At 43.5% G+C, this 14,184-nt stretch overlaps 1 protein-coding gene across 3 annotated transcripts in view; it reads right to left on the bottom strand.

Moving 5' to 3' along the window:
* Nucleotides 1-13,248, bottom strand: part of ITPR2 (inositol 1,4,5-trisphosphate receptor type 2) — a 358,661-nt gene extending 345,413 nt beyond the window's left edge. For all 3 annotated transcript variants that reach the window (XM_038389064.2, XM_038389070.2, XM_043516179.1), the window contains exon 1: nt 12,773-13,248. In XM_038389064.2, the coding sequence (XP_038244992.1) occupies nt 12,773-12,864 (92 nt within the window). In that variant the 5' untranslated portion in view covers nt 12,865-13,248. The remainder of the gene's footprint in view (nt 1-12,772) is intronic.
* Between the last annotated feature and the right edge of the window lie 936 nt (nt 13,249-14,184).

The following is a 14,184-nucleotide window of genomic DNA, read 5'->3' as shown; positions in this document are numbered from 1 at the left end:
CTAACATAATGTGTTCCTGGTCCTTGACTAAGGTCCTAGGTTCTATGGCAATTCAAATAATAAAAATGTTATACAGACCAGTGCATCTGGGTTTTTTTTCCTGCAAGAAATAATTACCTTTTCAAAGCAAATGTAACTTTCTGCTCAATGTGGTACATATCTCTCCATCTGCGACAAATCAACTGAGGATAGAAGCCTAACAGATTCTGGTGATGACTAACTCAACATGTCAAGACTCATCCTTTTAACTCTACAGGTCAGCGAGTCAATCTCTGCTCTCTCATAACACAAACACAAACTTCCATATGACAACAAGAAAACTGAAAGAAGGTTTTATATGCATCCAAGGATCCTTAGATAAAGTTGGTTACGAGTCCCACACTGAGAAGCAGAACTTGGTTTGAAATTAATCCATCCTTCCCTGGGATCCAATCTTCTACATATCACCTTTGACTCCCAATGAGGCTGGCACCTGTAAACGGCCCTGCTGGAGAGACAGTATCTATGAGAGTAGGAAGTGTTTTATATAAATCTCTTCCCCCTGCGTGTAGGAAAGGCAGAGACAATGCAGCTAGATCCTGATTTTTAAAAGTAGGTAGGCATTAACTGTCAATGGGATATAGGTACGTAAGTGCCTAAATCCCTTTTGAAAACACCCACCTGCTGAAGTGAAGAAACAGATTGACAGAGCCAGAAGAGTACCCAGAAGTCACCTACTACAGGGCAGGCCCAACAAAGAAAACAACAGAACGCCACTAGCCATCACCGTCCGCCCCCAACTAAAACCTCTCCAACACATCATGAAGGATCTACAACCTAACCTGAAGGACGACCCATCACTCTCACAGATCTTGGGAGACAGACCAGTCCTTGCTTACAGACAGCCCCCTAACCTGAAGCAAATACTCACCAGCAACCACACAACAGAACCACTAACCCAGGGAACCTATCCTTGAAACAAAGCCTGTTGCCAACTGTGTCCACATATCTATTCAGGGGACACCATCATAGAGCCTAATCACATCATCCACACTATCAGAGACTCGTTCACCTGCACATCTACCAATGCGATATATGCCATCATGTGCCAGTAATGCCCCTCTGCCATGTGCATTGGTCAGACTGGACAGTCTCTATGTAAAAGAATAAATGGACACAAATCAGACGTCAAGAATTATAACATTCAAAAACCAGTCAGAGAACACTTCAGTCTCTCCGGTCACTCAATTACAGACCTGAGAGTGGCAATTCTTCAACAAAAAAAACTTCAAAAACAGATGCCAACTAGAGTCTGCTGAATTGGAATTAATTTGCGAACTGGATACAATTAACTTAGGTTTGAATAGAGACTGGGAGTGGATGGGTCATTACGCAAAGTAAAACTATTTCACTTTGTTTATCCCCTCCCCCAACCCCCCCACTGTTCCTCAGACCTTCTTGTCAACTGCTGGAAATGGCCCACCTTGATTATCACTACAAAAGGTTTTTTTCCACCCCGCTCTCCTGCTGGTAATAGCTCACATTAAGTGATCACTCTGGTTACAGTATGTATGGTAACACCCATTGTTTCATGTTCTCCATGTATATAAATCTCCTCATTGTATTTTCCACCAAATGCATCCGATGAAGTGAGCTGTAGCTCACGAAAGCTTATGCTCAAATAAATTTGTTAGTCTCTAAGGTGCCACCAGTACTCCTTTTCTTTTTGCGAATACACACTAACACGGCTGCTACTCTGAAACCGCTCTTAAATCAGTTAGGCATTGCAATATGGAACACAGCAACACCTAAATACCTTTAAAAAATCTGGGCATTAGTCCTAAGACCAAGGAGAGGTTGATTATGGCCCCCTATCTCCTGTAACCTTATTGAGAATCATCAACGCTGGCAAGACCCTTTTCTTATCCTCATTTAAGTCACACTGTTTCCATTCTACTTATACTTATTAAAATCAACTTGTGTATAAATCAGTTGCCTTTTTCTCCCCTTCCCCAACTGTCTGTAGACTTGTCTGTCTTTCCTTAGGTGGTGAGCATCTCGGAGCAGGGACAGTACTACTTAAATATTTAGAAAGCATCCACATATAGTAGATGCTCTCACAAATAAAAGTGTTATACTTTGCTCCCATACATCAAAAGCTTATGCTCTGCCTCCAACAAGCAAAAACCTCCGATACAGCTCTGGAGTTTACTACCTGTGCCGCTCTCATAAGAGTTTTTTATGGAAAGCTTTTTGTTACAGTTTAACTAAAGATGGCACCACTAATAGGCATTTAAAGAAATTTATTATGGATGGCTAAGTTAAAATAAAAAGAAAAGGAGTACTTGTGGCACCTTAGAGACTGACAAATTTATTAGAGCATAAGCTTTCGTGAGCTACAGCTCACTTCATCGGATGCATCCGATGAAGTGAGCTGTAGCTCACGAAAGCTTATGCTCTAATAAATTTGTCAGTCTCTAAGGTGCCACAAGTACTCCTTTTCTTTTTGCGAATACAGACTAACACGGCTGCTACTCTGAAACCTAAGTTAAAATAGAGTGTTCTATAGCTGTTATTTCAAGTGGGAGCATTAAAATAGATAAAAGTTTTGATTAATGTATTGTATTGCAGGGAATGGAAGCCACTGAGTTTTACTTATACATTTACATCTGTGTGTGTGTTGTGATTATTGTAAAAATCAATACATATATCTAGTACAATATATATTATGGGCTATGTTTAAGTGGGAATAGTTACTTATCAGAAATGCAACGTACCAGGTAGCTGAAAAAATAATACTTAATGGGCCAAATTCTGTTCTGTTACACGATGTAAATTTAGAGTAACTCCACTGATCAGAGCAGAATTCAGACCAGTCATTTTACAGTAGGAAGACATACAGAGCAGCACATTTCTAGAGCCTTTAATATATCAGCGAGAAGCAAGGCCGGGCAATTGGGGTGCATGCCCAGGGTGCCATAGCCAGGGGGCTTCCCCTGGCTGGCTGCGTCCAGACTCCTCTCTTCTCCAGCCCCTCCCCTGCACTGGGCTGTCAGACTTGTCCCTGCCCCCCTGGCCCCACCCTCGCTTGATCCAGCTCCGCCCCAGCGAGCCCAGAGCAGCGCAGCCGGAGCCAGTCACTGGCGGTGTGGCCCACCACTCGCTGCCTGGAGCGGAGCCAGGCCCCTCTCTGCCTGTGGCCCTGCACTGCTCAGTCTCCAGCGGGGACCATCTGGGCCAGGAGGAGCAAAACTTCCACATGAGTAAGGGATGGGGTGTGAGAGCCGGGCCAAGCCAGGGCAGGATAGAGGACTTAAAGTGACAGTGCACTCACTGTGTCTCAAAAACTTCCCTCACACACACAGGCTCTCACATCGACTCGGTCTCTCAGTCCCCCAACACAGATTGTGTGCATGTGTGTGTGAGTCTCACACTCCTCCACACACACACACAATCCCCCAACACACAGTCTCTCACACACACACAGACTCACTGACACACACTTATATTATTGTTATTACTGCTTGGTACTTCCTGTCAAAATGCTCATGGTGAGCCAGGAATGGCCAGAGGGCTGTGGGTGGACCGTGGGCTCTGACAAGATGCAGCCCCCATGTGACAGCGCAAAGCCTGGCTTGAGCCGCAGGCCAAGCGCCAGGCACCACAAGCCACAGCAGCAGCACAGAAGTTAGCGTGGAAATACACCATATTACATGCCACCCTTATTTCTGCTGACAGTGGCCTAGGAATTTGCTATTTGTAGCAGTTACTTGTTGTGATGTTATCTGATTAAAACCTGACCATGTACATCATTGTTGCAACCACTGTTACATAATAGCAACAAATCTTGTATAAAATGGGACCTGTAAGATGTCTATGAAAAGGCTTCAGAGTAGATTTCCCCATGTTATTTATCCCCCCCATCCCACCCCCCACTGTTCCTCAGATATTCTTGTTAACTGCTGGAAATAGCCTACCTTGCTTGTCACCATGAAAGGTTTTCCTCCTCCCCCCACTGCTGGTGATGGCTTATCTTAAGTGATCACTCTCCTTACAGTGTGTATGATAAACCCATTGTTTCATGTTCTCTGTGTGTGTGTGTGTGTATATATCTCAATCTCCCCTCTGTTTTTTCCACCAAATGCATCCGAGGAAGTGAGCTGTAGCTCACGAAAGCTTATGCTCAAATAAATTTGTTAGTCTCTAAGGTGCCACAAGTCCTCCTTTTATTTTTATGAAAAGGTTATGATTTGCTGAATATGTTTATCCTATTTGCATGCATCATTTCTGTATCTGAAGTTATCAGTATTGACTCTTTACCAGTATTTCAAATGTTTGCTCCTAGGGTAACTCCCACAAGGTAGTTAGCCAGCACATCTTGAAGGGACTAGTCAAAGTAAGTGGCTCATCAAGGGACACTTAACTCACAATGGACCATGGGAGATGCCCATCTACATTGAAATGACTTTCCTGTGGACATTCCATATGAAGTATAGGTAATGGCCCGGAAGTGATGGGGGGGGAGGGGAAGAGGGTTAGTGCCAAAAATAAAAGTTCACCCAGGACACCATTTTCAGTAAGGCTGGCCCTGGCAAGAAGAAAGCTGTTAAACAAGTGTCTTTATCGCAAAATGCACCCTCAAAACCAGCAGCTCCATTGGCACTATCAGAATGGAGGGCAGTGACTCGAAGGGCCTAGAGAATAAAACACCCTCTGACCCCAGACTCTTATGTTTTCAGCAGGGTTGAGGCTCATTCTCCTTTTGGGGGGCTGCTGTTTGCCTTGATAAAACTGTGCCTGCAAAATAAATTATGGGTGCAATTCTGAGTATTTGTACCACTTGTGACACCGGCAGACCAGGTGCCAGCTTATGCCAAGGCCCCACTGAACACTGAAAAATTCATAGCTGGAGACCAGTCTGGCTCACCTGTGTCTTGGTATTGTTAAAATAGGTATTAGAGTTATAAGAATGTGTTTATACTTTATGAAATACTTGTAGGATGCTACATGTATTACTCTTACTTGTAATATCTGTATCCAACGTTATAAAGGTAGCATGTAAGTGTTTGCTCTGTAACTATCAGAAATGTTTGCTAAGACTGTAAACCAAGAAGCCTGACCAAGTGTGAAATACTAGTTTACCACAAGTGGTGTCTTCTTCCCAGCAAAAGGCCTACCAGTCAAACCATTGTGGAACATCAGTGAACAAGACTTTGCTGACTGCTTCCCCCCACACCCATGAAGAGGATATGTGCAAAGGTCCTCGTCCCATCACAGCTTGAACACCGGGGGAAAAAGAACTAAAATATCTGTTAAGGAGAAATCATCGTCACTTTGCTGCTTGGAATTTGGAGAGGGCAACATTTCTAAGTATGAGCAAGGGATCCACAAGCTGCTTGGCTTAGCCCTAAAAGACATGCAGACCTTGCATATTACAGCAGCTATTATCTTCTGGAACCTAAGACTAGCTCATTTTTGTGTGTATGTTTACCTGCTTTCACCTTGGAAATAAGTCTTATTTCTTTTTCTTAGGGCAGGTCTACTGTATAGAGGTTCAGTGAAGATGCTGCTATGCCAACAGGAGAGCTTCTGCCATTGGTGTAGTTAATCTCCTAAAGAGGGTAGCTATATCTATGGGAGACGTTCTCCTCTGGAGATAGTGCTGTCTACCGTGGGAGTTTGGTCGGCATAAATGCATTGTTCAGGAGTGTAGATTTTTCACACCCCTGAGCAACAGGTAATACCAATGCAAGTTTATAGTGTAGACTTGACCTTAGTTAATAAATCTTTAGCTTAGTAGTATATGATTGGCCACAAACATTGTCTTTGGTTTGAGATCTGAAGTGCAACTGACTTGGGATAAGTGACTGGTCCTTTGGAACTGGGAGTAATCCAAATATGGCTGTGATTTTTTGTTGTAAGGGACCATCTATCACAAAGGCGGGCTTGCCTGGGTGACAAGATAGAAGAGTGCCCAAGGGGACTGACTGACTCCATATTAAGGCTGTTATAGTGCCTGAGGGAGTTCACTTGCTGCTTAGTTGGTGAAATTAAGTACAGAACACACAACCAATTTGGATCCTGTTTCTTGACAGTCTGAGTTAGGTTCCCAGACCTGAAGAAGAGCTCTGTGTAAGTATGCAAGCTTGTCTCTCACCAACAGAAGCTGGTCCAATAAAAAAGAAATTACCTGACCCACTTTGCCCTGAGGTTGGCACTCACGCTCGTGAGCCACTCTAGACTGCTTGAAATCACTAACTACCAGACTTGGACCTGATACTAATGTGTCACTCATCCTAAGTATTAACATTTCTCTTGTTCATAAAAGCAGAATAAAACTTCATTAATAAAGGAGCCAGTACACCACGTACCTCACCAATCACTCACATTTTCAGGCAGTATCATTGGGAGGGAATGGGAATAGTATGTATGCTACATCAATGATTGTTAAGCACCCTTGGTCACTATGACTTTCATACCATAACTCCTCTCAGGCCACCAGCACTACTAATTTTAATTTGCATGGTCTTTGTAGTACTCAAGCTAGCACTGTTCCACTAACACTCCGTTTTCTACGTGACCTTTTTGCTCCAGAGTCCAACAAATACAGTCTATGCACAAAGCTTGGGTTCAATAAAGCCACATCATGCTAAATGAAAAGGAGTACTTGTGGCACCTTAGAGACTAACAAATTTATTAGAGCATAAGCTTTCGTGAGCTTTATGCTCTAATAAATTTGTTAGTCTCTAAGGTGCCACAAGTACTCCTTTTCTTTTTGCGAATACAGACTAACACGGCTGCTACTCTGAAACCTGTGATCATGCTAAATGTGGGTCTTACAAAGCCTAGGCTGAAATTGTGCTAGGTACTTAATGAAAGATGTAGAAAGGTATGGTACCTGTCCCAAGGAGCTAACAGAAGCAGGTAAAGACAACACAGAACAGCAAACTAAAGGAAAAAAAAATGTGCATATGCTGAAATGCTACACCATTTTTGCTCTTCTTTAGGGCTCTTCTACCTGTCCCTCCCCATCAAGAGCTGCCTTTTAGGCAGTACACTCCATAGCGATGTTCCATGAGGTTTCCATCTACAGTTGCACAGAGCAGCTTTACTGAGGCTAGACAGGCATGTACACATTGGATTTCTGAATAATGGATCGATCAGCCGAACCTCCCACCCTGGAGGCTGGGAGCTGGCACTACTCCTCCCCCCCCCCCCAGCCACATCAGTGTCAGCCCGCCCCTGCCCCCACTATTCCATGCACACACACTTTCTTCTCATGGTACCAGAAGACTACAGAAATTTAATTCTCCATTCATAAAAAAGTTCATAATATACTATTCCAATTTTACTCTTAAAACATGGAAGACTGGTCTCATGGTTAAGGCACTGGACTAGGACCTGGGAGACAGGGGCTCATTTCCCAGCTCTAACAAAAACTTCCTGTGTGACCAGCACCTAATACCCATTTAAATCAATCCCTTTGAGGATCTGGGCCTCAGTCTCTCTGTGCCTCCATTCTCTCTTTCCAGAACTATCGACAGTAATAACAATTCTTCTTTTCTCCCACCCTGTGTGTGTCTTAGCTACTTGCATTATAAGCTCTTCAGGACAGGGACCATCTCTTATTACATGTCCATACAGTGCCTTGCACAAGGGGGCCACAATCTTTGTAGAAGCTACCAAGCAGCACTGGAATACAAAAAACAACAACAAAAAGGAAAAAACATTTCCTGATTTTTTCATCTAAATTGTAGAGCTGGTTGATATAAATATCGATGGAACAGTTTCCTGTCGAAAAAACACAGTTTCATCAGAAGCAAAATGTGTCACGGGCCTGTATCAATTTAAACAAAAAATTTCAGTAGGAAAAGTGAAAACATTTCATTTTGACAAACTCAAAACTTTTGATTCAAATTCATTTCATTTCCACATTTATATTATATTGAAATATTAATTGCAATAAAGAAAAGGAGTACTTGTGGCACCTTAGAGACTAACAAATTTATTTGAGCATAAGCTTTCGTGAAGTCTGCAAATACAGACTAACACGGTTGCTACTCTGAAACCTGTTATTAATTGCAATATTATACTTATACCTATATGTATAATATATTGTACTTAAAATAAAAGTGGAAACAAAATGAATTGAAATATTATTGAAACAAAGCATTTTGATGGTCCCAAATTGAAATGGTTCAGAATTTCCATTTTGTGGGAAATTTCAGCCTTTTGGTCTGGTTTGGAATGAAAAAATACAATCAAAGTGCTAGGTGTTCCCATGAAATGGAAATTCTGGTTCATTGCCAGTTCCACTACACTGCAATGTGATCTTCTTGTTTAAAAATAAAAAAGAAGCCCTCATGTTCATAAAGTAACAATAAAATCATGAGGGTAGAAACAGCTAGCTGTCTATTTAGGTTCTTAGACTGTACCCATCATTTGCATCTAAATGCCAGAGCTCCTACATTGATCATTAGCTTATCAGCTCCATTCGCACCGCAAGTGCAGGATACATTTTTCTAGGCTCTAGGATGTACCAGGCACTAAACTGATCCCAAACTTGACCTTAATTGCTCAACCTTGGAGTTTAATATATATATAAATTTAAGTTTCCCAGAGGAAATAGGAGTGTGGAAAGTGGAGGGAAAAAAAAAAAAAAAAAAAAAAAAAAGAGTACTACCCCCACCATAGAAAAACCTGTAGAATTAAGCATTCACTTAAAACTTCCATTCCTCACACAAACTTACTTGGCTCATTCAACTCTGTAAGGAGCGATGTCCGTTTACGTGACAGGCCTCCCTGCTTAGAGAGGTACTGTGCACATTACATCTTATTTATAGATCTGCCTCACTCATGCTTTGTTTAAGGAACGGTTAGCCTCTGGCAGCTTAAAATAAAACAGAATTAAGTCTTTTCTTCACAATCAGTATACTTGAGCTGGATTTAAAGTTGCTGCAACCGTGTTAGGCTACCTGGTGGACTATATAATAACCCAGACACTGGGTGACAAGGTAATTTATCTCCCTCTCCTACTGGCTCTGAAAATACTGGGATACATGGCTACCATTTGCTATGCAGTCTGGACAGTAACAAAATGTGGAAGTGAGGGCCCAAAATCAGTCAGGTGAAGAGAGCAGCAATTCCACTGCCTGCTCCCCACTTTCTCCAGACACATAAGAAGTACCTGTATATGAAAGAGGCTCTGCTGCTCTGAATGATGGAAGAAAGATCTGGGGGTAAATAGGGAAAGGAACATCACACTCCACAGCATGTTCCCCTTTCAGCGGGACAGATTTCCTAGCAGAATTCTTCCCAGAAACTACCCCTGATAAAACTACCCCTGCATAGCTACTACCAACCTAAAGGGAGTAATTGCAACCACTGCCACAGAACATATTATAGGGTATCATAACTTCAACACTCCCAGGTCTGCCCAACATCCCAATGCCACTCCCTAAAATTTGACCTGGCCCCTCCTCCATCAAACCTCCCCTAGCAAGGCACCATTTGGGAAACACTGCTTTATTAAAGTCACAAACAGAAAAATCATCCTATCTGTGACATTTTTATCACTATGACAAACCTGCAGCCCTAGCAATACGACACAAACAATTCAACAAGAAGAAAAGGAGTACTTGTGGCACCTTAGAGACTAACAAATTTATTAGAGCATAAGCTTTCGTGAGCTACAGCTCACTTCATCGGATGCATTTGGTGGAAAAGTGAGCTGTAGCTCACGAAAGCTTATGCTCTAATACATTTGTTAGTCTCTAAGGTGTCACAAGTACTCCTGTTCTTTTTGTGAATACAGACTAACACGGCTGCTACTCTGAAACCTGTCAATTCAACAAGAGGTTCCGAGAAGAAATACACACCTTGCAAAAAACAGGAAGAGCCATCCAATTATTTGAAGGTACAGGAAAAGTTTTGAGATGGGATTTAAAATTCCAAGAGTCAGCAAAACAGAGATGTGAAATGAATACCAAAGTTGTAAGTGGAAGGGGAAAGACATAAAATGTAGACAGGGAGGAATACATCATGGAAAGTTGTTTGCAAGCAGACAAAGTGAGCGAACAGGAAGTAAGATGAAAGGTATGAAAGACAATGAAAACCAACTGCCTTCAATAACATTGAACAAATAAGTGACAGACAAAAACCACAGAAATTCATTATTAAAGCTTCCACTCCATCCTTACTTCACCACAAAGTTTCCTGGTGTGGGAGTCTCAGAATATGAGCAACCTTACGCATTTTCTGCACTTAGGCACAACAGGGTTAATTAGCAGAGGATGAAGTCACAGCCTTAACGGTGAATTTTGTTATCTTCCCTTGGTATAGATTAGACCTTAACTATTAGTTCTGAATATAGTGCTTGATGTTTAATAGCCACTGTTTAAAAAAAAAAAAAAAAAAAAAAAACACACACAACCCACACTGGAACTCTTAGGTTTGGAGCTGCTTTGTTTCCAATATGTGCCATTGGAATCATTGTGATTCATACAATCCGTAAGACAGTTCCAATGACATATCATTAAGGACACATTTGCTTTGGACTTGCTACAAAAAAAAAAAAAAAAAAAAAAAAAAATCACTGGCACTCTGACTCTCCCACTGAGATCAGTGGGGACTACCAAAGCCTTTTGACATGTCACTAACAATGCTGGTTTTATAATAATGCATTATCAATGTCATTTTATATGCATCATCAGTAGAATTTTTCTATATTGGATATTTTTCAGAATAAAACTGAAAGGATGATCCAAAACACTCAGGTTAATGACAACTCACTGAAGTAGCTTTTTGTCAGCAAGTCATTTTTTAAAAGAGAGATTCAGGAAAAATCATCCATAGGGAATTAAATGTCTGATCAATGTTGAAAACAGAAGAGACTTTAGGCAAATCAAATCCACCACCAAATGGTTACACAAACATGTAATTAGACAAGAGCAGCTGAAAAATTTAACAAGTTGGTTACAAAGGAGAGCAAAAAGAAAAGAAATACTTGTGGCACCTTAGAGACTAACAAATTTATCTGAGCATAAGCTTTCATGAGCTACAGCTCACTTCACTGGATGCATTCAGTGGAAAATACAGTGGGGAGATTTAAAATTCAAAAGTTTTCACCCCTGCATGCCTTTATTAAAAATTGTAAAGTAGCATAGAACAAGTTTAGTAGCTGCGGTTAAAAATAATGAACATATTCCCTTTTCCTAAGGAATTTGTTTTAAAGAATTACATTTCTCTGTGAACTAAGTTCTTGCAAAATATAAGCGTATTGTTTGGGTTTTGTTTTTTTTTAAATAAATACAGTCTTAAAGAGCCTCTATGCTGCACTTCTTACAGGAGAGAGAAATTTTGGGACACGAGTCTGTAGTCATTATACAGTATTTCAACAGAAGTTGGATGGTGCTGAGCACTTACAAGTGAGGCCCTCCAGTCTTCATCCTGCAAACACTAACACATGCTTAACTCTAGGCAACTGAATTGCTCCACTGAAGTTAATGGGTCTAGTCAAGTGCCTAATAAGCAGTGAATAAGTGTTTTCAGGGTCAGGGCCTTGTACATCAACTTGATACAAATGTGAATAGCATTACTTATTAAGAGATAATCAGAAAACCTAGACAAGTTCCATATTTTGTGATGCCTACATTACTATTTTAAGCATAAGGTTTTAATAAGAAATTACTCTTCCATTTCACAACAGAACCTGAACACTCAAGTTGCTAGAGTTTAAAAAAAAAAAAAAAAAAAAAAACTTATGACTTCTTCTATTTCAATTCTTTTCTACTACCATGTTATCTGACCAACTTCTTCAGGGCACTCTCAGGAGGTGGGTCAAGAGGAATCCTGGGTCTATGAAGTTTTGCTTAGGCACAAGATAAAACCCTGGCCCCACTGAAGTTCACAGGAGTTTTGCCATTTCAATGGGTCCAGGATTTCATTCCTCTAGACTAAAACCTAGAAGGTTCCAAATGCTTCTTGGTTCTAGAATCCTGAAGGCTCTAGGATGGAGAGTTCCACTGCCCCGAGGTATTTAAAAATATAATAGATTGTTGGATTTCAGGTCCTGGTGGTTTAATTATTAAAAGAATGACAAACAGCTGCTAGGGCATACCTCTTCCAGAAGTCTGAATGCTCCCAAGACTGGCCAAATGTATGCGATTAGCAGGTTTGGCTCAGTAACAGCCCCAAGAAGGATATGCTGCTTTTTTAAATAAATAAAAGAAAAGGGGTCTAACTTGTTTTTGTTTTGTTTTGTTTTTTTAAATCCATGGGAACTCTTTCCTTTCCATGTACTGATTTTGGCTTCAGAGAGGGCTAACCTTATTCCCTAACACGATCAGCTTCTGCTCTAGCTAGTAAATCAAGCTGAGGAGGGAAGGGCTGGTGTGAGGCTAAATAAAAGAAAGCGTCGCTGTGTAACAGCCTTTTGCCAGCAAAGCTGCTCAAGTGCTCTACTTCCCCAGGCCTTTTCGAGAAGCTGGGTTTCTTTTGGGTTTTTTTTTTTTTTTTTTTAAAAAAAGAAAAAAAATCACTTCCTACTTTTATCTCTCTCGTTACAGAGGGCTGTGAAGTTGCTGCTGCTGCTGCTACACAGCACATTCCTCTCCCCGCTGTTTCCTGTGCTGCGATGTGTCATGCTGCCTCCACGGGTCCCTGTCCTGCAGCGAGATGTCATAGCCTGACATGTACATGGGGGGCGGGAGGGGGGGGGGGTGTTGCCAGAAAACAACCACATGCGCTGCAGAGAGAGAGCAGACACGCACACGCACCCCAGCCCTTTCCTTACCCCAGGGTGCTGATGAAGCCGTTGACTGAGCCTTCCGCGTAGAGGGACACGATGTCCCCGATGTACAGAAAACTGGACATTTTGTCAGACATTTTTGCTCATTTTCAGTCACAGAACCGCCTGGCCGGGGGGGAGGGGGGGGGGCGCCGGAGCGCACGCGAGGGGGAGGGGCCGCCCGGCCGCGCTCAGAGCCCGACACTGGTTTGCCAAGCGGGAGCGGCAGCCAAGGGAGAAGCGGTGACCGCAGCCTGGCATGAGCTGCTGGGCGAGCCTGGATCCTGAGCCGCCGCCGCCCTCTAGCAGCTTCCTTCTCCTCTCACCACGCCGCCCGCGCTGCTGCTGCTGCTGCTGCTGCTGCTGGGGCACTTCTCCCTCCTCTCCTCGTTTCCTTCCCCCCCCCGTCCTCCTGCGGGATGGGGGGAGGGGAAAAAAAGCCTCCTCCTGGATCCCTCCTCCCTTCACTTTCTCCCCTCGTCCTCCCGCCTGCCCCGCTCCGGGTCGCTTCCCTGCCGCCGCCCTCCGGCGCTCACCGCTTCTCCCCCCCCTGAACTTTCTGCACGGGCCGCTTCCCATTGAGCGCCCGGGAGGCGGGGCCCGCGCGGGCGTCCCCGCCAATCGGAGCGCGGCAGCGCCGCGGGGGCCCGGGGCCACAGGCGGCCGAAAGGCACCCAGCTGCGGCTAGCCGAGGAGCAGCCCCGTTAGGCTGCGCCCGCAAAAAGACCACGACCAGGGCACCGGCGAGGGCCACGCGTTTATGGGAGCCTCAGCTTTCCATTCGTTTCGTAACTCACGAGAAGGCGAGGCTCCCATAAACGCGTGGCCCTCGCCGGTGCCGCCAGTCCTCCTGTTCGGCGACACAGGCGAAGACGCCCGCTCCTCTGAAACCAGATAAATAAAAAGAAAAGGAGGACTCGTGGCCCCGTAGCGACTAACAAATCTAAGGGGCCACAAGTCCTCCTTTTCTTTTTGCGAAAACAGACTAACCCGGCTGCTCCTCTGAAACCTGTCATCAGATAAATAAAGGAAACCCTAGCCGCTGAGCGGTAGGAACGACGCCAAGCTGCGGCTGTGTGCAATCATTTCATGCGCGACCAAGACGTTATTTTCAGTAAAAAATGATTTGGTGCCCGAGTTTTGCATCATATTAAAGGATGGGTCAAATTGAGGGCCCTGGAAACGCCGATGCGCAAAAGACAACGAGACGCCCTGAAAAAGAGCCGAGGAGGAGGAGAAAATTATACATACTGCAACACTCTACATTTCCTTTCCCCCCCCCTTACTCCACCCTTCCCTGCTCTACAAGCTGGAGTGTGGGGTCGAACAGTCGGAAGCGACCCTACCAAGGGATTCACTGGTAAAATTTTGCCCCGGGGAAAGTGCTGGGGGTAGGGGAACACAAGGATAACAGGTGA

Source organism: Dermochelys coriacea, chromosome 1, assembly GCF_009764565.3.
Source record: "Dermochelys coriacea isolate rDerCor1 chromosome 1, rDerCor1.pri.v4, whole genome shotgun sequence".
NCBI lineage: Eukaryota > Metazoa > Chordata > Testudines > Dermochelyidae > Dermochelys > Dermochelys coriacea.
This window is presented reverse-complemented; position numbering and strand designations above follow the sequence as displayed.